We start from the raw sequence: 26,216 nt of genomic DNA, 5'->3' as shown, positions 1-26,216 counted from the left end.
TGTTTAGTTGTGTTGAATTCCATTGTTCTGACAATTAAACATCTGTATTAAGGAGCGAGTGTCTGTAATCCATTCAATATTTCTCCAAGTACAAAAACGTGTGATGTTCTTTTTAGAATGTACAGCACAGAAATACACCATTCAGCCCAACAGGTCTATGCCGGTGTTTATGCTCCACACGAACCTCCTCCCAGCTGGCTTCATCTCACCCCATCAACATATCCTTCCATTCCTTTCCCTTTCATGCATTTATCTAGCTTCCCCTTAAATGCATCTGTACTATTTCCCTCAATATTCTCGCCATTCTGAGTAAAGAAGTTCCTCCTGAATTCCTTGGATTTATTAGTGACTACCTTATATTTTTACACCCCCCCCCCCCTTGCCACAGCCAACAAGTGGAAACATCTTCTCTACATCTACCCCATCAACCTCCTTCGTAATTTTAAAGACCTCCATCAGGTCACCTATGTCTTTTTTTTTTCTATAGACAGGAGCCCCAGCCTTGTTGGACGGAGAACGTTTGCTCTTGCGTACCTGTGCCCATTTCTCCCCTGCTTTCTTTCCATGCAGGTTACTCTCGAGGTATTTTTTGGCAAACCAGGGCAGTGGTTTGGAACTAACGGCCTTGATGGTGACTGGACTTCTATCTTCCATGACCTGGATGGCTCAGTGACTGGATATCCCGACGCATTTGTTGCGAGGGCGGACAACTACCTGGTTCGTCATCCAGGCTGCCTGAGTGTGCCCAGGTGGAACGGAGTGATCTGCAGTGGCAAGTATGCCCAGGTGAAATTTCAATTGGGTCAAACAAACATTTGTAGCGTTGTGATGTGATCTCATTGAAACGTACAAAATTCTTACAGGGCTTGACAGGATAGATGCAGGGAGGATTCCTCTGGCTGGGGAGTCTAGAACCAGTGGTCACAGTCTCGGACTCCGGGGTCGGCCATTTCGGACTGAGATGAGGAGAAACTTCTTCACTCCGAGGATGGTGAATCTCTGGATTTCTCTACCCCAGTGGGCTGTGGAGGCTCAGTCTTTCTGTATATTCAAGACAGATCGATAGATTTTTGGGATAATAAGGGAATCAAGAGATATGGGGAAATGTGCAGGAAAGTGGAGTTGAGGTAGAAGATCAGCCATAATTTCATTGAATGGCAGAGCAGGCTCGAGGGGCCGAATGGCCTAATTCTTATGTTGTCATACTTTGCAAACCCTGATGTCTGTTTTCCAGACATCATCTTGAGACGGTATTTGGGTTTTATGGGGCTGATTTTGGTTTGGTGAATCACTGAATCAATCAGCAGCCTGAGACACGAACCAACATGGTGGTTGGACTTCATTAACGTGAGGCAGCGAGCGCCAAATGGGCTGTTCGAGGCAGCTCGCTGATTGGGGAAGGATGGGAAATCTGCCAGTTCTGACCCCAAGCAGCCGACTATAGACCTGGGGCGGTATGGGGGCGGAGGGGGGGCGGGGAGGAGGAGAGGGTGGATTCAGATGTTTGAGCAAGTCTCCCACCTGTTTCGGGTGCGAGGGCTGGATGTCTATTTCAAGGTCTGCTCAAAGACCACATCGGGTGGGCCTCTCCTGAGGAGCGGTGCGATGCAAGTCTTGCCAGTTTTTGTGCCTCTGCCACCTTGCACGAGCCAGGGAACGGCTCCTGTGTGTCAGTCTGGGCTGTAACTGGGTAATTTAAAAGTTTCTGTTCCAGGAGCAGAACATCAGTCATATTGGGAGTGCATATTAGGAACAACACTGCTATCCCACACTCTCAGTGGGAAATGCATATCTAAGGGCGTGTGGATCAGAGATATTAGAAGCTTGACTCTCATCCAAGTTAGGTTGTGGGCTCAAGCCCCTTGAGCACTTGAGGACTTAAGCACATAATCTAGGCTGGCACTTCAGTGGAGTGTTGCATTGTCAGAAGTGCCATCTTTCAGATGAGACATTAAACCGTCGGATTCGCAGGCTGATTAGGTGTAATCCAACGGAACTGTTTATCATAAAAAAACCAGCAGAGATCCAGCATAACCAGATTTTTGCCTTTTTGGGGGTTTCTGCTGGTTTCCAGTGGGTTTTTCTGGAGTCGCCCCGTACCTAAACGACACCCTGTGCAACCAACCTCTCACTCATCAAGTTTATCTGCTTTTGAATGTACCTGCACTAAAGGTCAGTCACTTTTTTTAATGTAGGGCTATTTTTGAAAGGTGGGTATGTATGAAGCCTGATACATACGGGGCTAGCCGGAATAATCATGGAGCATAAAAAAGATGCTTTTATATAGCGCCTTTCACGATCACCGGATGTCTCGAAGTGCTTTATAGCCAATGAAGTGCTTTTGGAGTGTAGTCACTGTTGTAATGTGGGAAATGCAGCAGCTAATTTGCGCACAGCAAGCTCTCGCAGACAGCAATGTGGTAATGACCAGAAATTATTTTTGTTATGTTGATTGAGGGATAAATATTGGCCTGGACACCGGGGAGAACTCCCCTGCTCTTCTTTGAAATAGTGCCATGGGATCTTTTACGTCCACCTGAGAGCAGACGTGGCCTCGGTTTGACATCCCATCCGAAAGACGGCACCACCGACAGCGCAGCAGTCCCTCAGCACTGCACTGGAGTGTCGGCCTAGATAATGTGCTCAAGTCGCTGGAATGGGACTTGAACCCACAACCTTCTGACTTGGAGACGAGCATAAGTCAAAAACTTGGACTGTTTTTAAAATGTTGCCATGGTGAAGCTCTCAGCTGACTATTGGAAACCTGGCCAATATCCTGAGACTTCCTCCCTAGCACTGCTGTGAAAGCAGCATCACCACAAGGGCTGCAGTGCTTCAAGGAGCAGCCTCACCACAACCTTCTCTGGTCAACTCGGAAAGAACAATACATCTTAGAATAAGGGGCTGCCCACTTAAAACTGAATTGAGGAGGAATTTCTTCTCAGAGGGTTGTAAATGTGTGGAATTCGCTGCCTCAGTGCTGTGGAAGCTGGATCATTGAATAATTTTAAGACAGAGATAGACAGATTCTTAACCGATAAGGGAATAAGGGATAATGGGGAGCGGGCAGGGAAGTGGACCTGAATCCATGATCGGATCAGCCATGATCGTATTAAATGGCGGAGCCATATGGTCCACTCCTGCTCCTATTTCTTACGTTCTTACTAACAATAAATGTGTCCTTGCCAGTCTCTCCCACATTTCCAGAACAAATTTAAAACCCCCCGCTCTCTCCATAAAGCATTATTTCTCTTATATTTTCTCCAGCTCTATGTCCAAGCCTGGCGGCCGGAGAATCTGTCTCTGCTGATCACGAAGGACTCTTACCCAAACCACCCACTGAAGCTGCAGGGTGTAAATCGTAAGGCATCCTACCAACAGTATCAGCCCGTCGTCATGTTGGAACAAGCCTACACACTATGGTGGAACGGCAGAACGCCTGAGCAAATTGTCCTCTACCCAATCAACTTTAACAGGTAACTTATTGAGAGACCATCGTTTTTGTTTTGTGGTGTTGCAGTGTTCGCTGTCCAAAGTTTCAGATGCTGTACTGGGTAAATTTTGCCATGGTCGTGTACCAGAATGGAGCCTTGCTCAACTGAGATGGCGATTGGCAGTAATCTCAGTGCTCCTAATTGGATTATCATGCGCATCGAAAGTGCATTTCAACAACAACAGCTTTTATTTATATAGCGCCTTTAACGTAGTAAAACGTCCCAAGGCAGTCCCAGGATATTGGCCAGGTTTCCAACAGTCAGCTAAGATCTTCACCATGGCAACATTTTAAAAACAGTCCAAGTTTTTGACTTGTGCTCGCCTCCAAGTCAGAAGGTTGTGGGTTCAAGTCCCACTCCAGCGACTTGAGCACATTATCTAGGCCGACACTCCAGTGCAGTGCTGAGGGACTGCTGCGCTGTCGGTGGTGCTGTCTTTCGGATGGGATGTCAAACCAAGGCCCCGTCTGCTCTCAGGTGGACGTAAAAGATCCCATGGCACTATTTCAAAGAAGAGCAGGGGAGTTCTCCCCAGTGTCCAGGCCAATATTTATCCCTCAATCAACATAACAAAAATAATTTCTGGTCATTACCACATTGCTGTCTGTGAGAGCTTGCTTTGCGCAAATTGGCTGCTGCATTTCCCACATTACAACAGTGACTACACTCCAAAAGCATTTCATTGGCTATAAAGCACCTCAAGACATCCGGTAATTGTGAAAGGTGCTATATAAATGCATGTCTTTTTTTTCTTCTTATGCTCATCTGTTATAAGACAAAACAGATACATTTGACACCAAGCCACATAAGAAGAAATGATGGTAGATGACCAAAAGCTTGGTCAAAGAGGGAGGTTTTAAGGAAAGTCTTAAAGGAGGAAAGAGAGGTTCAGAGGCAGAGAGGCTTGGGGAGGGAGTTCCAGAGCTTAGGGCTCAGGCAGCTAAAGACACGGCCACCAGTGGTTGAGCGTTTATAATCAGGGATGCTCATGAGGGCAGAATTAGAGGAGCGCAGACATCTTGTGGGGTTGTGGGGCTGAAGGAAATTACAGAGATAGGGAGGGGCAAGGCCATGGAGGGATTTGTAAACCAGGATGAGAATTTTGAAATCGAGGCGTTTCTTAACCAGGATCCAGTGTAGGTCAGTGAACACAGGGGTGATGGGTGAGCGGGACTTGGTGAGAGTTAGGACATGGGTAGCAATTGCTGACCTGCACTGGATCCTGGTTAAGCAATGACTCGCTTTCAAAATTCTCGTCCTTGTTTACAAATCCCTCCATGGCCTCGCCCCTTCCTATCTCAGTAATCTTGGTGCGATTTTTAAAGAGAAAAGTTCCCTTCTAAAGAAGGATGATGCTGCAATGGCTGAGCTAATGACTTTTGCAAACCATTTCTGTGCAAAAGTAAAACTACTTCTAAGAATAACCTGTTGAGGAAGTGGTGCGTTATCAAACCGACCCAGTGTTGCCATAGAGACCAGGAAGGTGCCACGATGTGTCAGCTGATCCTGGTCTGGCTGACCGTTGGGATGCTGCACTTGGGCTCAGTACCCTTCAGTTAGGGAAGGGCTATTTCGCCAAGGTTTGGACTTCTGATTTCCAGAGACCCTGGCAAGAGGTGGACCTGTTGGTCCACAGTGCTTGGACAGAGTCAAGGCTGGTGGGAGAGCCTCGCCCGTTGGTAACGGAGCCCCTGTCTACTTCCATAAGTGGGAGATAAATCAGATGGGCTCTAACAGGCATGCTATGTTCCCCGCTCACTTTCCTCTCTGCGCTTTGCTCGATGACCTGCCTAATAGGATCATCTTCATCATAGGCAGTCCCTCGGAATCGAGGAAGACATGCTTCCACTCTTAAAATGAGTCCTTAGGTGGCTGAATAGTCCAATACGAGAACCACAGTCCCTGTCACAGGTGGGACAGACAGTCATTGAGGGAGGGGTGGGTGGGACTGCTTTGCCGCACGCTTTTTCCGCTGCCTGTGCTTGTTTTCTGCATGCTGTCGGCGATGAGACTCGAGGATGCACTTCTTCCACTTAGGGCGCTCATTGACCAGGGACTCCCAGGTGTCGGTGGAGATGTTGCACTTTATCAGGGAGGCTTTGAGGGTGTCCTTGTAACGTTTCCTCTGCCCACCTTTGGCTCGTTTGCCGTGAAGGAGTTACGAGTCGAGCGCTTGCTTTGGGAGTCTCGTGTCTGGCATGCGGACGATCTGGCCTGCCCTGAGGAGCTGATCAAGTGTGGTCAGTGCTTCAATGCTGGAGCTGTTGAGCTGGTCAAGGATACTAACGTTGGTGCATCTGTCCTCCCAGGGGATTTGTAGGATCCTGCGGAGACATCGTTGTTGATATTTCGCCAGCGACTTGAGGTCTAATGGGAATAACATTGCAAATACCCAGTATTGGCAGCGTCCCGGAGCAATGGCAAGTTAAAGGTGCTCAGTACTGCGCAAGGGAGGCTCCTCTCTCCGATGCCGCTGCTGCGGCAGTCGGGGGGCCTGGCCCTTTAAGCTGCCGCAGCGCATCAGTCGCAACCGTGGCTATCAAGGGAAATCAGGGATAGTATTACACATAAGAACATAAGAATTAGGAACAGGAGTAGGCCATCGAGCCCCTCGAGCCTGCTCCGCCACTCAACAAGATCATGGCTGATCTGGCTGTGGACTCGGCTCCACTTTCCCGTCCGTTCCCCGTAACCCTTAATTCCCTTATTGGTTAAAAATCTATCTATCTGTGATTTGAATACATTCAATGAGCTAGCCTCAACTGCTTCCTTGGGCAGAGAATTCCACAGATTCACAACCCTCTGGGAGAAGAAATTCCTTCTCAACTCGGTTTTAAATTGGCTCCCCCGTATTTTGAGGCTGTGCCCCCTAGTTCTAGTCTCCCCAACCAGTGGAAACAACCTCTTTGCCTCTATCTTGTCTATCCCTTTCATTATTTTAAATGTTTCTATAAGATCACCCCTCATTCCTTCTGAACTCCGAGTAAAGACCCAGTCTACTCAATCTATCATAAGGTAACCATCATCTCCGGAATCAGCCTAGTGAATCGTCTCTGTACCCCCTCCAAAGCTAGTATATCCTTCCTTAAGTAAGTTGACCAAAACTGCATGCAATACTCCAGGTGTGGCCTCACCAGTCTCTGTACCCCCTCCAAAGCTAGTATATCCTTCCTTAAGTAAGTTGACCAAAACTGCATGCAATACTCCAGGTGTGGCCTCACCAATACCCTATACAGTTGCAGCAGGACCTCTCTGCTTTTGTACTCCATCCCTCTCGCAATGAAGGCCAACATTCCATTCGCCTTCCTGATTACCTGCTGCACCTGCAAACTAACTTTTTGGGATTCATGCACAAGGACCCCCAGGTCCCTCTGCACCGCAGCATGTTGTAATTTCTCCCCATTCAAATAATATTCCCTTTTACTGTTTTTTTTCCCAAGGTGGATGATCTCATATTTTCCAACATTGTATTCCATCTGCCAAACCTTAGTCCATTCGCTTAACCTATCTAAATCTCTTTGCAGCCTCTCTGTGTCCTCTACACAACCTGCTTTCCCACTAATCTTTGTGTCATCTGCAAATTTTGTTACACTACACTCCGTCCCCTCTTCCAGGTCATCTATGTATATTGTAAACAGGTGTGGTCCCAGCACCGATCCCTGTGGTACACCACTAACCACCGATTGCCAACCTGAAAAGGACCCATTTATCCCGACTCTCTGCTTTCTGTTAGTTAGCCAATTCTCTGTCCATGCTAATACATTTCCTCTGACTCCGCGTACCTTTATCTTCTGCAGTAACCTTTTGTGTGGCACCTTATCGAATGCCTTTTGGAAATCCAAATACACCACATCCATCGGTACACCTCTATCCACCATGCTCGTTATATCAAAGAATTCCAGTAAATTAGTTAAACATGATTTCCCCTTCATGAATCCATGTTGCGTCTGCTTGATTGCACTATTCCTATCCAGATGTCCCGCTATTTCTTCCTTAATGATGGCTTCAAGCATTTTCCCCACTACAGGAAGTAGAATACAAATTGGCCAGAAATAGCAGCGAACCTGGGGACTGGGAGAAATTTATAACTCAGCAGAAGAGGACAAAGGGTTTGATTCGGGTAGGGAAAATAGAGTACGAGAGGAAGCTTGCAGGGAACATTAAGATGGACTGCAAAAGCTTCGATAGATATGTAAAGAAAAAGGTTAATAAAGACAAATGTAGGTCCCCTGCAGTCAGAATCAGGGGAGGTCATAATGGGGAACAAAGAAATGGCAGACCAATTGAACCAGTACTTTGGTTCGGTATTCATTAAGGAGGACACAAACAGCCTTCCGGATATAAAAGGGGTCAAAGGATCTAGTAAGAAGGAGGAACTGAGGGAAATCCTTATTAGTCAGGAAATTGATGGGATTGAAGGCCAATAAATCCCCCAGAGCCTGATGGTCTGCATCCCAGAGTCCTTAAGGAGGTGGCCTTGGAAATAGCGGATGCATTGACAGTCATTTTCCAGCATTCCATAGACTCTAGATCAGTTTCTATGGAGTGGAGGGTAGCCACTTTTTTAAAAAAAAAAGAGGGAGAGAGAAAACAGGGAATTATAGACTGATCAGCCTGACATCGGTAGTGGGTAAAATGATGGAATCAATTATTAAGGATGTCCTAGCAGTGCATTTGGAAAGAGGTGACATGATAGGTCCAAGTCAGCATGGATTTGTGAAAGGGAAATCATGCTTGACACATCTTCTGGGATTTTTTGAGGATGTTTCCAGTAGAGTGGACAAGGGAGAACCAGTTGATGTGGTGTATTTGGACTTTCAGAAGGCTTTCGACAAGGTCCCACACAAGAGATTAATGTGCAAAGTTAAAGCACATGGGATTGGGGGTAGTGTGCTGACTTGGATTGAGAACTGGTTGGCAGACAGGAAGCAAAGAGTAGGAGTAAATGGGTACTTTTCAGAATGGCAGGCAGTGACTAGTGGGGTACCGCAAGGTTCTGTGCTGGGGCCCCAGCTGTTTACATTGTACATTAATGATTTAGATGAGGGGATTAAATGTAGTATCTCCAAATTTGCGGATGACACTAAGTTGGGTGGCAGTGTGAGCTGCGAGGAGGATGCTATGAGGCTGCAGAGTGACTTGGATAGGTTAGGTGAGTGGGCAAATGCATGGCAGATGAAGTATAATGTGGATAAATGTGAGGTTATCCACTTTGGTGGTTAAAAACAGAGAGACAGACTATTATCTGAATGGTGACAGATTAGGAAAAGGGGAGGTGCAACGAGACCTGGGTGTCATGGTACATCAGTCATTGAAAGTTGGCATGCAGGTACAGCAGGCGGTTAAGAAAGCAAATGGCATGTTGGCTTTCATAGCGAGGGGATCTGAGTACAGGGGCAGGGAGGTGTTACTACAGTTGTACAGGGCCTTGGTGAGGCCACACCTGGAGTATTGTGTACAGTTTTGGTCTCCTAACTTGAGGAAGGACATTCTTGCTATTGAGGGAGTGCAGTGAAGGTTCACCAGACTGATTCCCAGGATGGCGGGACTGACATAACAAGAAAGCCTGGACCAACTGGGCTTGTATTCACTGGAGTTCAGAAGAGTGAGAGGGGATCTCATAGAAATGCTTAAAATTCTGACGGGTTTAGACAGGTTAGATGCAGGAAGATTGTTCCCAATGTTGGGGAAGTCCAGAACCAGGGGTCACAGTCTAAGGATAAGGGGTAAGCCATTTAGGACCGAGATGAGGAGAAACTTCTTCACCCAGAGAGTGGTGAACCTGTGGAATTCTCTACCACAGAAAGTTGTTGAGGCCAATTCACTAAATATATTCAAAAAGGAGTTAGATGTAGTCCTTACTACTAGGGGAATCAAGGGGTATGGCGAGAAAGCAGGAATGGGGTACTGAAGTTGCATGTTCAGCCATGAACTCATTGAATGGCGGTGCAGGCTCGAAGGGCCGAATGGCCTACTCCTGCACCTATTTTCTATGTTTCTATGTTAAGGCTCCACTTGGCCTCCTTCAAACTCCGAGATGAGTTCCCATTGAGGAGGCCTGTCCTGAATACATAACTAACATCGGCCCAGAATAATGGGATGGGGTTACAGCAGGGTTGGAAGATTGGCTGGAAATCCTGTCGCGTTCCACCCAGCCCATGTCTGGCGTGACCCCACCCCCCACCCAACCCCCTGCTGCGGATAAAAATCCAAGCCACAAAATTCAGCCCACGATGGGTTTTCGGATCCTGTAATATATTTTCATGTGTAAAATGTAACCACCCTCTGTTTTTCTTTGTACATGTCATGAGGGACTTCAGTTATGTGGGGAGACCAGCAAGCTGGGATTGTACTCCTTTAAAGCAGAGAAGGTTGCGGGGAAACTTAATGGAGATGCTCAAAATTATGAGGGGTTTTGATAGAGTAAATAAGGCACCACTGTTTCCACAGGTTGAAGATCATTTGGCAGGGGATGTGAGGAGAATTTATTTTTACGCAGCGAGTTATTATGATCCGGAATGCACTGCCTGAAAGGGTGCCAGAAGCAGAATCAATAGTAACGTTCAAAAGGGAAGTGGATCAATCCTGGAAAAGGAAAAAGTTGCATAGGCACAATGGGCCAAAGGGCCTGTGCTCTGATTCTGTTATCTTCTAAACTTATTGGCTTGGCAAGTGATTTGTTTGAAGAATTTGTGGTGCGCAAACGTTTGTTGGTGTCTGAATTGTTGTTTGGTGGGTAGCCCAGAATAAGGGGTTTAACTACAACTTGTACAAACGTCACCTGCTCCGTCCCTTCCCCCAAATCCCACCCTCCTCTGGCCGAGTGATGGGACTGGACCCAACCATAGGCGTCAACCTTGCAGTGATCACTGCGTACTGCTCTCTTTCCTCCAGCTTCGCACCATTGGGCTCAGTGAGTGAGTCCCTCAGTCCCTCTGGTTGCTCTCATGGTCTACAGGGCTGTAGTAATACCCGCCCTCCTGTATGGCTCAGAAACATGGGCCATGTACAGTAAACACCTCAAGTCATTGGAGAAATACCACCAACGATGCCTCCGCAAGATCCTGCAAATCCCCTGGGAGGACAGACACACCAACGTTGGCGTCCTCAACCAGGCCAACATCCCCAGCATTGAAGCACTGACCACACTTGATCAGCTCTGCTGGGCAGGCCACAGTTTGCATGCCAGACATGAGACGCCCAAAGCAAGCACTTGGCTCGTTTGCCGTGAAGGAGTTCCGAGTAAACGGTGGGCAGCGGAAACGTTACAAGGACATCCTCAAAGCCTCCCTGATAAAGTGCAACATCCCCACTGACACCTGAGAGCCCCTGGCCAAAGACCGTCCTAAGTGGAGGAAGTGCATCCGAAAGGGCGCTGAGCACCTCGAGTCGCATCGCAGAGAGCATGCAGAAAACCAGCGCAAGCAACGGAAAGAGCGTGCGGCAAACCTGTCCCATCCCCTCCCTCCCTCAACAACTATCTGTCCCACCTGTGACAGAGACTGTGGTTCTCTGATTGGACTGTACAGCCACCTAAGGACTCATGTTAAGAGTGGAAGCAAGTCTTCCTCGATTCTGAGGGACTGCCTATGATGATGATGATGATCTCGCTGCCCCTCAGTGGACTCTAGCGGTAAGATTGCATAGCTCGCGTGCAACTTGGTACAACCATGAGGGCAACAGTAGAATTACTTACCTTGCTATCAATCCCGGCTGAATTGGGTTAAAGGGGCGCGTGCACCAAAGCTTGAGCGGTTAGGAATGTCACCACTGAATCTAGCACGCGATCCAATGCAGGCTGGCACAAGTTGAAAAATAAGACAGTCCGTTCTACATGGCAGTGGTTTGTTTATATATCATACTGCGTTCCCATGCAAGTTCTGAGTCATTACTAAGAAAACAAGCTGAAGGAAATGCAGTGAAATAAATGTGGTATGACACGCAAATAAATAGCCTCACACAAGACCAGTTCTCGTTTAGAAAGCTGAAAATGATTGAAGAAATGTAGCTTGTGTCTCGGGTATTATTTTGTATGAAAAGCTATGAATCCCATCTTTCAAAGGGCACTCTGCATTCAGTTTACTTTAGAGGGATTGTCTCTCCATTTGGATAGCAAAATACACGTGTGGATCAGATCAATGCTTTCAAGCTTCAGATTAGTTTAAGATGATCTGTTTACCCGGTCTTCGTCCTATTCCCAGTTAATACTGCATTTACACTCCGGAGTTAGCAGCAGAGTGAAGCAGTTTAGGCTTCACACCGAGGCACAACGTGAAGGAAAAAAGAAATAACTTGCATTTATACCGCGCCTTTCACGACCTCAGGATGTTCCAAAGCGCTTTACAACCAATTAATTTATTTTTGAAATTTTGTCACTCTTGTAATGTAGGAAATGTGGTAGCCAATTTGCACACAGCAAGCGCCCACAAACAGCAATATGATCATAAGAACATAAGAAATAGGAGCAGACATCGGCTATTTGGCCCCTCGAGCCTGCTCCGCCATTCAATAAGATCATGGCTGATCTGATCATGGACTCGGCTCCACTTCCCCGCCTGCTCTCCATAATCCTTCACTCCCTTATCGCTCAAAAATCTGTCTATCTCCGCCTTAAATACATTCAATTACCCAGCCTCCACAGCTCTCTGGGGCAGAGAATTCCATAGATTTACAACCCTCTGAGAAAATAAATTCCTCCTCATCTCAGTTTCAAATGGGCAGACCCTTATTCTGAGACTATGTCCCCTAGTTTTAGTTTCCTGAGTGGAAATATCCTCTCTGCATCCACCTTGTCGCGCCCCCACATTATCTTCTATGTTTCGATAAGATCACCACTCATTCATCTGAACTCCAATGTGTATAGGCCCAACTCACGCAACCTATCTTCATAAGTCAACCCCTTCATCTCCGGAATCAACCTAGTGAACCTTCTCTGAGCCTCCAATGCAAGTATATCCTTCCTTAAATACGGAGACCAAAACTGTACGCAGTACTCTAGCAGGACTTCTCTGCTTTTATACTCTATCCCCCTTGCAATAAAGGCCAACATTCCATTTGCCTTCCAGATCACTTGCTGTAACTGCATACTAACATTTTTTTGTTTCATGCACAAGGTCCCCCAGGTCTCTCTGTACTGCAGAACGTTGCAATTTTTCTCCATTTAAATTAGAATTTGATTTTCTATTTTTTCTGCCAAAGTGGATAACCTCACATTTTCCCACATTATACCCCATCTGCCAAATTTTTGCCCACTCAGCCTAACTATATCCCTTTGCAGATTTTTTGTGTCCTCCTCACAATTTGCTTTCTCACCCATCTTTGTATCATCAGCAAACTTGGCTACATTACACACGGTCCCTTCATCCAAGTCATTAATATAGATTGTAAATAGTTGATGCCCCAGCACTGATCCCTGCGGCACCCCACTAGTTACTGTTTGCCAACCGGAAAATTACCCATTTATCCCGACTCTCTGTTTTCTGTTAGTTAGCCAATCCTCTATCCATGCTAATATAATGAGGGGGCTATTGAGGGAATGCAGCGAAGGTCCACAAGACTGATTCCCAGGATGCCTGGACTGACATATGAAGACCGACCGGATCGACTCGGCTTATATTCACTGGAATTTAGAAGAATGAGAGGGGATCTCATAGAAACATATAAAATTCTGACGGGATTGGACAGGTTAGATGCAGGAAGAATGTTCCCGATGTTGGGGGTCCAGAACCAGGGGTCACAGTCTAAGGATAATGGGTAAACCATTTAGGACCGAGATGAGGAGAAACTTCTTCACTGTGAACCTGTGGAATTCTCTACCACAAAGTTGTTGAGGCCCGTTCGTTAGATATATTCAAAAGGGAGTTAGATGTGACCCTTACAGCTAAAGGGATCAAGGGGTATGGAGAGAAAGCAGGAATGGGGTACTGAAGTTGTATGATCAGCCATGATCATATTGAATGGTGGTGCAGGCCCGAAGAGCCGAATGGACTACTCCTGCACCTATTTTCTATGTTTCTACCCCCAACCCAGTGAACTTTTATCTTGTGCAGTAACCTTTTATGTGGCACCTTATCGAATGCCGTCTGGAAATCCAAATACACCACATCCACTGGTTCTCTATCATCAATCGTCCATCGGTCCATCATCATCCCCTTGAAATTGAGGAAAACTTGCTTCCAACAGTGAGTTCTCAGGTGACTGAACAGTCCAGTATGAGAATTACAGATCTGTCACAGGTAGGACAGACAGTCGTTGAGAGAAAGGGTGGGTGGGGAGTCTGGTTATCCACCCTGCTCGTTACATCCTCAAAGAACTCCAGCAAATTTGTTAAACATGATTTCCCTTTCATAAAACCATGCTGACTCTACTTTTCCAAATGTCCTGCTACTGCTTCCTTAATAATGGACTCCAGCATTTTCCCAACGCCAGATGTTCGGCTAACTGGTCTATAGTTTCCTGCTTTTTGCCCAGATAATCCATTTTAGTGATGTTGGTTGAGGAATAAATATTGGTCAGGACACTGGGGAGAACTCTCCTGCTCATCAAATAGTGCCACGGGATCTTTTACATCCACCTGAGAGGGCAGTTGGGGCCTCGGTTTAACACCTCATATGTGAGACTGCCTCTGAGGGAGTGCAGCGTAGGTTTACCAGATAATATCTGGACTCCAAGGGTTAAGTTATGAGGAGAGATTACATAAATTAGGGTTGTTTTCACTAGAATTGAGAAAATAAGCGATGATTTGATCACAGTTTTCAGGATATTAAGGGGAACAGATAGGGTAGACAGAGAGAAACTATTTCTGCTGGTTGGGGAGTCTCGGACCAGGGGACATAGTCGAAAAATTAGAGCCAGACCTTTCAGGAGTGAAATTGGGAAACACTTCTACACACACGGTGGTAGAAGTTTGGATCTTTCTTCTGCAAAAGGCAATTGATTAATTATTGACTTTCAATCTGAAATTGATGTGTTTTTGTTAACCAGAGGCACTGAGGGATATAGGCGAAAGGCGGTTATATGGAGAGAAAATGCTGAAAACACTCAACGGGTCAGGCAGCATCTGAGGAGAGAGAATCAGAGTTGATATTTCAGGTTGATGACCTTTCGTCAGAATTGGAAAAAGTTAGAGATGTAACAGGGTTTAAGCAAGTGCAGAGGCCGTGAAAGGGGGCAGGAGAGGAAAGAATAAAACACAGGTCTGTGATTGGGTGCAAAGCTTTGTACTATCTCGCACCTTCCCTTTTGTCTGTAACCTGTTACATCTCTAACTTTTTCCAGTTCTGACGCAGGGTCACAGACCCGAAACGTTAACTCTTTCTCTCTCCACAGACGCTGCCTGACCCGCTGAGTATTTCCAGCATTCTGTTTTTATTTCAGATTTCCAACATCCGCAGTATTTTACTTTTGTGTTCCGGCGGTTATATGGAGTTGGGTCGCAGATCAGCCACGATCTGGTTGAATGGCAAAGTGCCATCCTCCTGTTCCTATGTTCCCTCAGCATTGCACTGGAGGATCAGCCTGGATTATGTGCTCCAGTCTCTGGAGTGGAACTTGAACCCACAGCCTTCTGACTCGGGTGAGGTTCCTACCAGTGAGCCACAGTGGCACCTACTTTGGAACTCGGAATTCAAGTTGGTTGTGAAAGCCCCGACTGACTCTGAAGTGAAGTGGAGAGTCCATCCTATAGGTTGGGCCCTGGCTTTGGACTCGGGCTGCAGGTACACAATAAGTGGACCAACGCACAGATTGTAGAGTAAATGTACTTCACTTTTACTCTTCGTACCAAACGACTTTGTTTGCAGCTTTGCTGAACTTTTACCTCAATTGTAAATGTCAACAATTGAAAGTAATTAAGTGTCCGCTGTGGCTCAGTGGGTAGCACACACCCTCTGAGTCAGAAGGTTGTGGGTTCAAGTCCAACCCCAGGGACTTGAGCACAAGTCTAGGCTGACACTCCAGTGCAGGGCTGAGAGTGCTGCACTGTCGGAGGTGCCGTCTTTCAGATAAGGCGCTAAACCAAGGCTCCGTCTGCGCTCTTGGGTGGACGTAAAAGATCCCACAGTGCTATTTTGAAGAAGAGCAGGGGCCAATATTTATCCCTCAATCAACATAACAAAAACAGAATATCTGGTCATTATCACATTGCTGTTTGTGGGAGCTTGCTGTGCGCTAATTGGCTGCCGCGTTTCCCACATTATAACAGTGACTGCACTCCAAAAGTACTTCAGTGGCTGTAAAGCGCTTTGAGACATCTGGTGGTCGTGAAAGGTGCTATATAAATGTAAGTCTTTTTTTCTTCTTCTTTTCTCTCTCTCTCTCTTTCTCCTTTTTCTCTTTCTCTTTCTCTCCCTCTCTTTCTCACTTACTTGTGGTTAACAGATTTCATCAATTATTTTAAAGTAACAACGGTTAGAAATAAAACTGAAAAGGAGAGCAAACTGTGGCAATGTTGTGTTGTGGGTCTATAGAAACTGAGAGTTTGGGCGTTACCATCTAGAAATGCTGTTGCAGCAAGTATTCTGGGAGGGCAAGACATGTTCCCAGTTCTTGCAGAACAGGGAATTAGATAATTGCTTAACAATGACTAATGTTAAAAGGTATTGAGCACGAGCAGAAGAATGGGAATACATCAGGTGGTTTTAAGTCGAGCAAAACACACGATGGGCCAAATAGCTTGATTCTATGCTGTGACATTTTGTGATTCAATCATTTTTTTTGGCAGCCAGATCAACATTCAGCACTCCCAGTTCTGATGCAGCCCAATTTAGCTCCAGGGTAAAGTCTGTTTACTCTGAGCTAACAATATGCCTTCACAATAACCTCAAGTCCACTTCCCTCCTACCACTTGTAACATTTCCATTTCCCACAGCAGCCATCCTCGTGGCTGTTTCGAATGAAACTGGTAATTTAGTCCCCATTATTGTTGAATTATAGGCAATTTAGGTGCTGTGCAATCATCATACCATCCAGGAACTGTGCTGAGACAGACTAAACTCATTTCGATTAGTACCTTACTAGAAAAGCTACTTTCATTCTAACAGTCTCCAGCCGAGTCGAGCACAGATCCCAGAAGTAACCAGGCAATTTGCACTCATTACGTCACTAAATCTCTCTTGCTGTTATCTACCAAATAAGATTAGGCTTTAGAAGGAGAGAAGTGAAATGCCCATTCAAGACTCGATAGCAGATTATTGGCTTGAAAGATCTGTAAAATTATTTCTATTTGGGCAGCCGATGTCCGGCCTCCGGCAGCTGCTTCAGAGTACTTGCTGAGTTAATTTTTATCGATCAGCAGTTTTGCGGTATAGTCAGCCAGCACGGAGAGAGAGAGCGTGATCACTAGAGGTAAGCAGTACTTGTCGGGACACGCACTGTCACTCCGGGGATGCAGCCTGAGATGGCAGCAAGCCTGCAGTCACTCGGGAAAATTGAAGGATGCGGGGGAAAATATTTAGCTCTGGTCTGGCCTCGTGTTCTGTGGAGCCACAGGCCCTTTCCTAGGCTGAGCTCTCTGTCGTTTTTCTGTGCTACTAATTACATGATAGTATTTGAAGAATTATTTCAGCATTTGACTTTGATGGTAGTTCAGTAAACTGAGAAAAGGGATCTCTCCGATAGAGATCTGATTTCTGAAAAACATCTTGGGTCTGTATGTTTGGAGGGTGGGAGCACTCTATCGATTTATAGGCTTGATGTGTCAGAGGTATCTGAAAGTGGGCGTATTTCGTGTCTTTCACCAAATGGAGCATGGACATTCACAAATCATTCTTGTCATTTATAACCACAGTGTGTGTGGAATGCACCTTCCTGTCTGTAAGGAATGCAGACACGGCCTGGCAGGTAAAAAGTGGCAAAGCTTGCATTCATTGTGCTCCTCCAAATATTTATACTCCATCATCATCATAGGCAGTCCCTCGGAATTGAGGAAGACTTGCTTCTACTCTTAAAACGAGTCCTTAGGTGGCTGAACAGTCCCTGTCTGTCATCTATGCATGCTTGGGTTTACTAGCCACCAGGTGGCGTCACTGTCGGAGGTCATTGGGTTGTGCGCATGTGTGCGGCCCAGTTATAAAAGGTCAGCCATCTTGTAATGTAATCACTTTTGGCCCTAATAAAGTGCCAGGTTCGGAGTTTACAGTATTCAGTCCATTGAGTTATTGCATACACAACACTGTCACAGGTGGGATAGATAGTCATTGAGGGAAGGGGTGGGTGGGACTGGTTTGCCGCATGCTCTTTCTGCTGCCTGCGCTTGGTTTCTGCATGCTCTCGGCGATGAGACTCTAGGTGCTCAGCGCCCTCCCGGATGCGCTTCCTCCACTTAGGGCGGTCTTTGGCCAGGGACTCCCAGGAGTCAGTGGGGATGTTGCACTTTATCAGGGAGGTTTTGAGGGTGTCCTTGTAATGTTTCCTCTGCCCATCTTTGGCTCATTTGCTGTGAAGGAGTTCCGAGTAGAGCACTTGCTTTAGTAGTCTCGTGTCTGGCATGCGGACTATGTGGCCCGCCCAGCGGAGCTGATCAAGTGTGGTCAGTGCTTCAATGCTGGGGATGTTGGCCTGGTCGAGAACGCTAATGTTGGTGCGTCTGTCCTCCCAGGGGATTTGCAGGATCTTGCGGATTTATACCTGAGAGCTGAGACAGTCGTCAAACTTTAGAAGTACGCATGATAGCTAGTGTATAAATCCTGCAAGCAAATTTGAGTACTCCATCAATTATTTAAAACCATAAATTCATTTTTTTTTATCACTAACTACAAATTGCATTCTTTGGTTAGTATGCCATGTTCTCACATAGAATCCATGTAATTTATATAAATAAAGCAGGAGTCAAGTAATGTAGACCGAAATTCTAATTGTAAATCATTGTACAGTTAAAAAGTTTCATTCACATAACAGTAAAATTGTAAAGTCCTGTCCCTCAGTACAGATTCACACGAGGCATGTAGTGAAGTCAAGGTCACTCTGGACCTGCACCTTTATTTCACAGCTCTGGAATGCTGCACTTGCCTGAGACCTGTCCTTATATACCTGTCTCTTGCAAGTGCACCCCTGGTGGTAAGGTATGCTGGTGGTTACAGGTCATATCTTATTGCAGTCATGTATAGCATGTTAGGATACAGTTATATATAATAATGTAAGATACATGACAAAAATAATTTATGTTCAGAAAATGCTGAAAACACTCAGCAGGTCAGGCAGCATCTGTGGAGAGAGAAACAGTTAACGTTTCAGGTCGATGACCCTTCGTCAGAGCATGTTCATGTCATCGACCTGTAACGTTACCTCTGTTTCTCTCCCTACAGATGCTGCCTGACCTGCTGAGTATTTCCAGCATTTTCTGTTTTTATTTCAGATTCCAGCATCTGCAGTATTTTACTTTTGAAATAATTTATGTTGATGGGTCAGGCTTGGCTGAGCAGTAGCACTCTCACCTGAGTCCAAAGGTTGTGTATTCCAAGTCGAGAGAAAAAGAGAGACTTAAGCACATGGGGGTCATTTTAGTAGTGAGAGTGCTGTGCCGTCTGAGATGCCCTCTTTCGAATGAGACGTCCTTCCCTCTCAGATGGACAAAAAGATGCCATGGCACTTTTTGGAGAAGAGAAGAACAGGAGAGTTCAGCCTGGTGTTCTGAACAATATTTATCCCTCCAGCAATGCCAAAAACAGATCGTCTTGCCATTTATCTGATTGCTGTTTGTGGGAGCTTGCTGTGCGCAAATTGGCTGCTGCATATCCTTACATTATAACAGTGATTACATTTCAGTGCTAAGTCATTGGCTGTAAAGCACTTTGGGACGTTCTGAGGTTGTGAAAGGCGCTATAAAAATGCAGGTTGTGTTTATAGAGCACCCCACCCCCACCTCAGGCTTTCCAATAGCTAGTTGTATCTGGCAATGTTAGTCTACTAATTGAAGGTATTCCTTGTGTAGCTATCAAACTCATTGTTTGGAAAGCAAGAATTTATCCAGCAACTGCTTGCATTGATATCACACTCCTGTGGAAAAATATCAGAATACTGCACCAGGTGGTGACAGGGACACTCGGCAGCAGGGATGAAATTTAAAGGGGGAAAAGACTTGAGGCAAAGCGATGGCCCTGAATTTTCATGAGTTTTCCTGATCTCCTGCTGTAACTGGTGGGAGATCGGTGGAATCCCGGGGAAGCAGTGTAAACGGCCACTTGCGCCATTTCTCAGAGGGTCCGACGAAGTTATCGTGGGAGGTCTCCTGGAAATTCAGGACCATTATTCTTTAGGATGCTTTTGAAGGCCGAGAAGGAGGTAGCGAGGCAAAGGGAATTGGGGAGAAAATTGCAGAGAGTCGGAGCACAGTGACTGGCCTCTGGGGGCAGCAATGAGCTGTAATTTCGAGTTCAAGGAGTGGAGTGTTGGGAGGTATGGGCACAATAGGTTGCTCGGAGAGTGAGAAAAGGCCATGGAAGAATTTGAAGATGCAAATGAGGTTCTTGAAGTTGATTTGCTGAGGCACAGGGAGCTAGTGGAGTTTGACAAAGATCATCATCATCATCATCATAGGCAGTCCCTTGGAATTGAGGAAGACTTGCTTCCACTCTTAAAATAGTCCTTAGATGGCTGAACAGTCCATAGGTGGGACAGATAGTCGTTGAGGGAAGGGGTGGGTGGGACAGGTTTGCCGCACGCTCTTTCTGCTGCCTGTGCTTGATTTCTGTATGCTCTCGGCGATGAGACTCGAGGTGCTCAGCGCCCTCCCGGATGCACTTCCTCCACTGAGGGCGGTCTTTGGCCAGGGACTCCCAGGTGTCGGTGGGGGTGTTGCACTTTATCAGGGTGGCTTTGAGGGTGTCCTTGTAACGTTTCCTCTGCCCACCTTTGGCTCATTTGACAAAGAAGATAATGGTTAAGTGGGACTCTGTGCAGGAGAGGACTTGGGTCATGAGGTTTTGTGCAGGAGCAGACTCAGGCCATGGGATCTGGATTTACTGAAGTTTGTGATGGCAAAACCCAAGAGCACTCAAACAGTTAATTATCAGAGCAACGAAGAGTTGGATGAAGTTTTCAGCAGTGGTGCAGGAGAGGTACTGCAATGCCCCAAAGGTGGAAGAATGCATTCTCAGGCCAACCTTCTACCTTGCACCCTCTGTGAACTAGAGGTCACCCAAAACTCTGCTGCCCATATCTTAACTCTTTCTTTCTTTTGGGTTGGGGGGGAGGGGTGGATATGAGTGTAACCACAAGACCCTGCTGCCATGGAGATGGGCCTTGGAGGAGAATGAATGGTCAACAGTGCCAAAGATGAGAGATTGAGGAGGATTATTGAGCCATGGTCAGAGCTTCGCAGAATGTCAGTGGGGACTTTAGCCAAGTTCCCTCCCCCCCCGACCATACTGTGGGCAAAGCAGAAACTAGACAGGATGGACTTGAATAGGAAGTGGTGGGAGAAGTGACCATTGAGAGGAAGAGTATGTTGGAAATGTGACAGTACAGGGTGGAATTTTTAAGAAAGTGGTAACGATAGAATTTTGAAAGGGTTGGGGATAGAGAATAACAGGTCGACAATCTGATATTTCAACCCATTTGGGCCTTTTGTGGCAGAGCTGGTGCTAGTTTTAAACTCATGTTCTATTTTAATTCCATTCCCTTGCTCTTTCCCCATATCCTTTAATAACTTTCTTCATGTATTTATCTAATTCCCTCAACAGTAGCCAATTGTGGTAATTTATTCCATATTCTAATCACCTTATTCTGTGAAAATGTTCCTTCCAATCTCAGCCTTTGATTTTAATACGGATCCTAAATTTTTGCCTGTTACTTCCCTGCCCAGTGAAAATAACTTTAAAAAATATTTTTGCCCTCTCAAACCCCTTTGTAATTTGGAACACTTCTATAAAGTCTGTTTAACCATTTCCACTTCAGTGAATTCAGCCCTAGTTTTTCAAGTCTCTCTCAACTCTCTCCTCTCATGTCAGGCATCTTCCCAGTAAGTCCACATTGTGCCTTTTCTAGGCTCCAGTATCCTTTTGTATAGCGGGCTACTGAAAATTGCACACGCCACAGCAATGTAAGCCAAAGCCTTGTACAGACTGCTTGCCTTTCTGCTATCTAGTTTTGTGCCATCGGCAAAGTGTAATAAATTTGGATCAGCCTCACACTATGGACATTATTGCAACTGTGTGAGTTACTCATTTAATTAAAAACTACACAGAACCGACAATACTTGTGCAGCTGAATCCAGATAGGTTACTGGTCCCCCTCCTACTCTGTTCTGGCAAACGAGCCCAAGGTGGGCAAAGGAAACGTTACAAGGATACCCTCAAAGCCTCCCTGATAAAGTGCAACATCCCCACCGACACCTGGGAGTCCCTGGCCAAAGACCGCCCTAAGTGGAGGAAGTGCATCCGGGAGGACGCTGAGCACCTCGAGTCTCATCGCCGAGAGCATGCAGAAATCAAGCGCAGGCAGCGGAAGGAGCGGCGGCAAACCAGTCCCACCCACCCTTACCCTCAACGACTGTCTGTCCCACCTGTGACAGAGACTGTGGTTCTCGTATTGGACTGTTCAGTCACTTAAGGACTCATGCTAAGAGTGGAAGCAAGTCTTCCTCGATTCTGAGGGACTGCCTAAGATGACTCTGTTCAAAATTATCTGTCTGCTCTGACCGCCTACAATGTGGAGACAACGGGCTGGGCTGGAAATTTGGTTGAAGGTATTAAGACACTCGTCGGGCAGCCGCTAAATTTAGCACGGAAAATGGTTTGCGACGGGAGCCAAAACATTCAGTGGTTATGCCCTGACTGGAGTGGAGCACTAAGGGAAGTGTCCCTCACTTCTCTCGGGGCGCTAGGCCAGGTAAGCATCTGAATATCCCGAGTTAAAGAGCCGGCTTTGTAGCACCCCGAGAGAGGCCTCCCTGCAAAAAAAACCCAATCGGAACAAAAAACACAAACATTCCATGTACATTACTCACCCCAAATAAAGTTACATCGCAAAAAAATATATATATCAATCACACTTCCCTCCTGCACTCATTCCTTCCCTTAGCGTCCCGGGACAGCTCTGCAAGCCAGCTTTCTCTGGCGGGGTCACTAGGGGGCGCTACGGGTGCAGCGCAAACCAAATGTTGCCTCCGTGTGATACCAGGGGCGTTGCACACTGGCGCGGCGCTCCCAGGCGATGCTCCTCAGCGCCGACAGTACCGGCACACTGAATTTGCCGAGCGGCTGCAAACCCTTTAGCGCCCCTGTTGCAACCTTCGCGAGCGGCGCTATCCAAACGCATTTCTAGCCCCACGTGTATATGAAATGCCGGAACAATGCCTAGAGCTTTCCTCTGTCGATGTGTCACTGCCTACTAAAAGGACTAAAGCAATTGGGAAATGCTTCCAACAGAGAAGCATTTGGCCATCCATCACAAATAATATGGATTTCTTATCTGGACTAAGTTTTTTTTTTTCCATTGCAACTTTCGTCATAGAAATTTTATACACAATAACACTATCCACTGAAATGCTTAAACTATTTGAACGGCGAGCTAGTGCTGACAGATTGCTTTAAGCATGTGGCCCATTGCCAAAGCTGTACAACACTTAAAGTACAATGCTGAACATTTAGAAATGAGTAAAAGGTACAGTGGGTAGCACTAGTTAAATGACGATTAGAATGTCAGAAAAGCAAGTCTGTTGTCCTATTCCTGTACAGCGCAGGATTAATTTAGTCATTTTGCGTGTAAATCCGTCCAGATAATAGTGGTTATTGAGTCAGCTCTGGACAGCTCGGATGAGAGAACAAAAATGCTAAATGCAGACGCAGCTTTGGCATGTCGGCCGTTACGTCTGCCAAAGTATTGCTACAACTTTCAAATCAGAAGCAGCATGCAAAAAAAAGAAAAACTGACCAGAAACGTTCTGAACCTTTCAAAACTAATTTGAAACAACTTTATTTCTGGGTAAGGTAGTGCAGTGGCTATGTTACTGGACCAGTAATCCCAAGGCCTGGACTGAAAATCACAAAACATGAGTTCAAATTCCAGTGTGGCAGTTCGAGAATTTAAATACAGTTTTTATAAAAATCTGAATTTCTTTTTTTAAAAGCTGATTATTAAGAGAAGTAACCATGATCCAGAATGACATGGTGCTGCACTGCAGCGATGGAAGAGCTTTCTTCCTAAATGCCAAAAGCAAACCACATGCAATCTAGTGGTCGGCCCAACCCCATGTAATTCGTGTTGCTGTAGTATGGCTTGCTCCAGTGCTGTGCAGTCTGCTCCTCTCGGGGCTCAATTTTGCCCAAGCCCACTTTCCGGCGCATTGCCAGAGTTACACCCGTTTTTCTTGGCCAGAAATGCGCCAGGAATAATTTGCCGATGTATAATTCAAATTTGGCGGCGCGCAGCGTATCCAGTCGCCTCGGGTTGGGGGGGGGGCCTGCTGTCTGCGCCAAAAAAACAACGGCGCACCTTCTGCGCATGTGCACTTAAAAAAGTGATGTTCTTGACGTTATTTCAGTGGACACGCATGCGCAGTACAGCTCCGGGTTGGCAGTCGGCCATTTTTAAAGAGCCAGTTGTGTGAGAAGGAGTGCTGTGTGAGATCATTGGAAAAAAGGCAGGATAGGTTCTTTGTTCTCTCTCTCTCTCTCTCTCTCTCTCTCTCCAAGGTCTGTATGGATGGACCACACCCAGTTCTTATGACTTCTCCTCTCCCCCCCCCCCCCCCCCCCCCCCACCCCAAACTCATTGCAGTCTTGTGTCTAGTGCAGCAGCCTCTGATCGGCACCTCCCGCACCCCCCCCCACTCCCCGGGCTGCTTGTTTTCCAGCCGAGCCCCGAGACCATGTGTCTGGGTGCGGAGTCGATTCTGCCACGACCCTCCATCCCTGCTTGAAGACGTTCGGTGGTGGCTTGTGAGTAAAAAAAAAAAACAAATGAAAACTTCAGAAATCCATGCAACTTCCATGTACTCCGTTGAAAGGTAAAAAAATGTTGAACTTTATTATGGATACTTCAAGTGTTGGAGACTCCCTCCAAAATCTTTGAAAAACAATGGCGTCTTTCAGCGCTGATTTCTCAATGCGCAAAGCTTTCTGTTCACTCACCAGAAGGTTTTGTGGGAGCGGCCCGATATGCCGACCTAGGATAAAAAGTTTCGGGGCAAACTGCGGAAAAATGCTGAAAACTGGCACAGACATGAGGGAATGTCAAAAAAACCTAACGTTGAAAAATTGTAACTAAAGCAGTTACACCGGCGCAGATTCCAGGGGGAAACTTTGAATTAAATAATTACGCCAGAAAAAAACGGCGTGCGGCAAAAAAACGGCGCAAATGACTGGGGAAAATTGAATTCATCGTCCCTTTTGGACTTTTTCCAATTGTCTGAAGCTGACACCGTTTTAGTAACAGTGGTGGCTTTTATTTGCTATAAGTAAGATTTAATACATCACCGTATTTGAGCAGCAGTTTACAAAGTACAGTTGAGAATTATATTGCCCCCCGGTGCTCCTTGAGTAGAAGTTGTGACTTCATTCCACGTTTCCTCTATAGGTTGCCCCTTGTTCTCCCTCCAGCTGCTCATTGTTGAATCTTCCGCATGGAGTGCGTTCCCAAGTCTCCAGATACACCCCAAAACAGGAATGGCAGCAGAATCCGACCAATCACGTTTTCTCCCATAGACCCACCCCCACCAAACCGACACAATCATATCGACGCTGCGTACCTCTCCATGCACCCACGGTGTTTGGGCCCCTCTCGTGTCTGCCTTCAGTCTCATCACAAGCTTCTGTTGTCTCTGGGTCAATGGCCTATCCTGCCGACCTTGAAACTAACAACCTTGCTGACTGTATGGGGTACGGTAGCATAGTGGTTTTTACTGGACTAATAATCCAGAAGCATGGACTAATCATCCAGAGAGATGAGTTCAAATCTCACCATGGCAGCTGGGATATTTAAATTCAGCTAACTAAATAAATACTAGTATCCGTAATGGTAACCATGAAATTGTCATTAAAACCCATCTGGTTCACTAATGTCCTTTTCGGGAAGGAAATCTGCCGTCCTTACCCGGTCTGGTCTGGTCTGCCTCTTAAGCACCTTCTGAAATGGCGTAGCAAGCCACTCAGTTGTATCAAACCGCTATAAAAAAGAATAAAACCGGACGGACCACCTGGCATCGAGGCACCAGATTCTGACCCGGCAAGGTCCTCCTCATTAGCATCTGGGGACTTGTGCCAACATTGGGAGTTCTGTCCCACAGACTAGTCCAGCAACAGCCTGACATAATCATAGAATCATACCTATCACCCAACTTCCCAAACTCCTCCATCACTATCCAGTGGACAGGACAGATCCACCAGAGATAGCGGCACAGTGGCATACAGTCAGGAGGGAGTTGCCCTGGGAGTCCGGACCCCATGAAGCCTCAGGTCAAGCATAGGCAAGGACACCTCCTGCTGATTACCACCTACCGCCCTCCCTCAGCTGATGAATCAGTACTCTTTCATGTTGAATACTGGAAGAAGCACTGAGGGTAGCAAGGGAACAGAATGTACTCTGGGTGGGGGACTTCAATATCCATCACCAAGAGTGGCTCGGCAGCACCACTACTGACTAAGGTGGCCGGGCCCTTAATTACATAGCTGCCAGCCTGGGCCTGCAGCAGTTGGTGAGAGAGCCAACATGAGAGGAAAACCTATTTGATCTCGTCCTCACCAATCTACCTGTCGTAGATGCATCTGTCCATGACTGTATTGGTAA

General features: G+C 46.4%; 2 protein-coding genes across 4 annotated transcripts in view; both read left to right on the top strand.

Moving 5' to 3' along the window:
* Positions 1-26,216, top strand: part of cemip (cell migration inducing hyaluronidase 1) — a 259,948-nt gene that overhangs the window by 52,545 nt on the left and 181,187 nt on the right. The gene's annotated exons all lie outside the window — the stretch shown is intronic.
* The window catches only part of LOC139227715 (cell surface hyaluronidase CEMIP2-like), a 198,493-nt gene that overhangs the window by 138,952 nt on the left and 33,325 nt on the right, over positions 1-26,216 (top strand). For all 3 annotated transcript variants that reach the window (XM_070858684.1, XM_070858683.1, XM_070858682.1), the window contains 2 exons: positions 571-786; positions 3,268-3,476. In XM_070858684.1, the coding sequence (XP_070714785.1) occupies positions 571-786; positions 3,268-3,476 (425 nt within the window). The remainder of the gene's footprint in view (positions 1-570; positions 787-3,267; positions 3,477-26,216) is intronic.

This window comes from Pristiophorus japonicus, chromosome 17, assembly GCF_044704955.1.
Source record: "Pristiophorus japonicus isolate sPriJap1 chromosome 17, sPriJap1.hap1, whole genome shotgun sequence".
Taxonomy (NCBI): domain Eukaryota; kingdom Metazoa; phylum Chordata; class Chondrichthyes; family Pristiophoridae; genus Pristiophorus; species Pristiophorus japonicus.
This window is presented reverse-complemented; position numbering and strand designations above follow the sequence as displayed.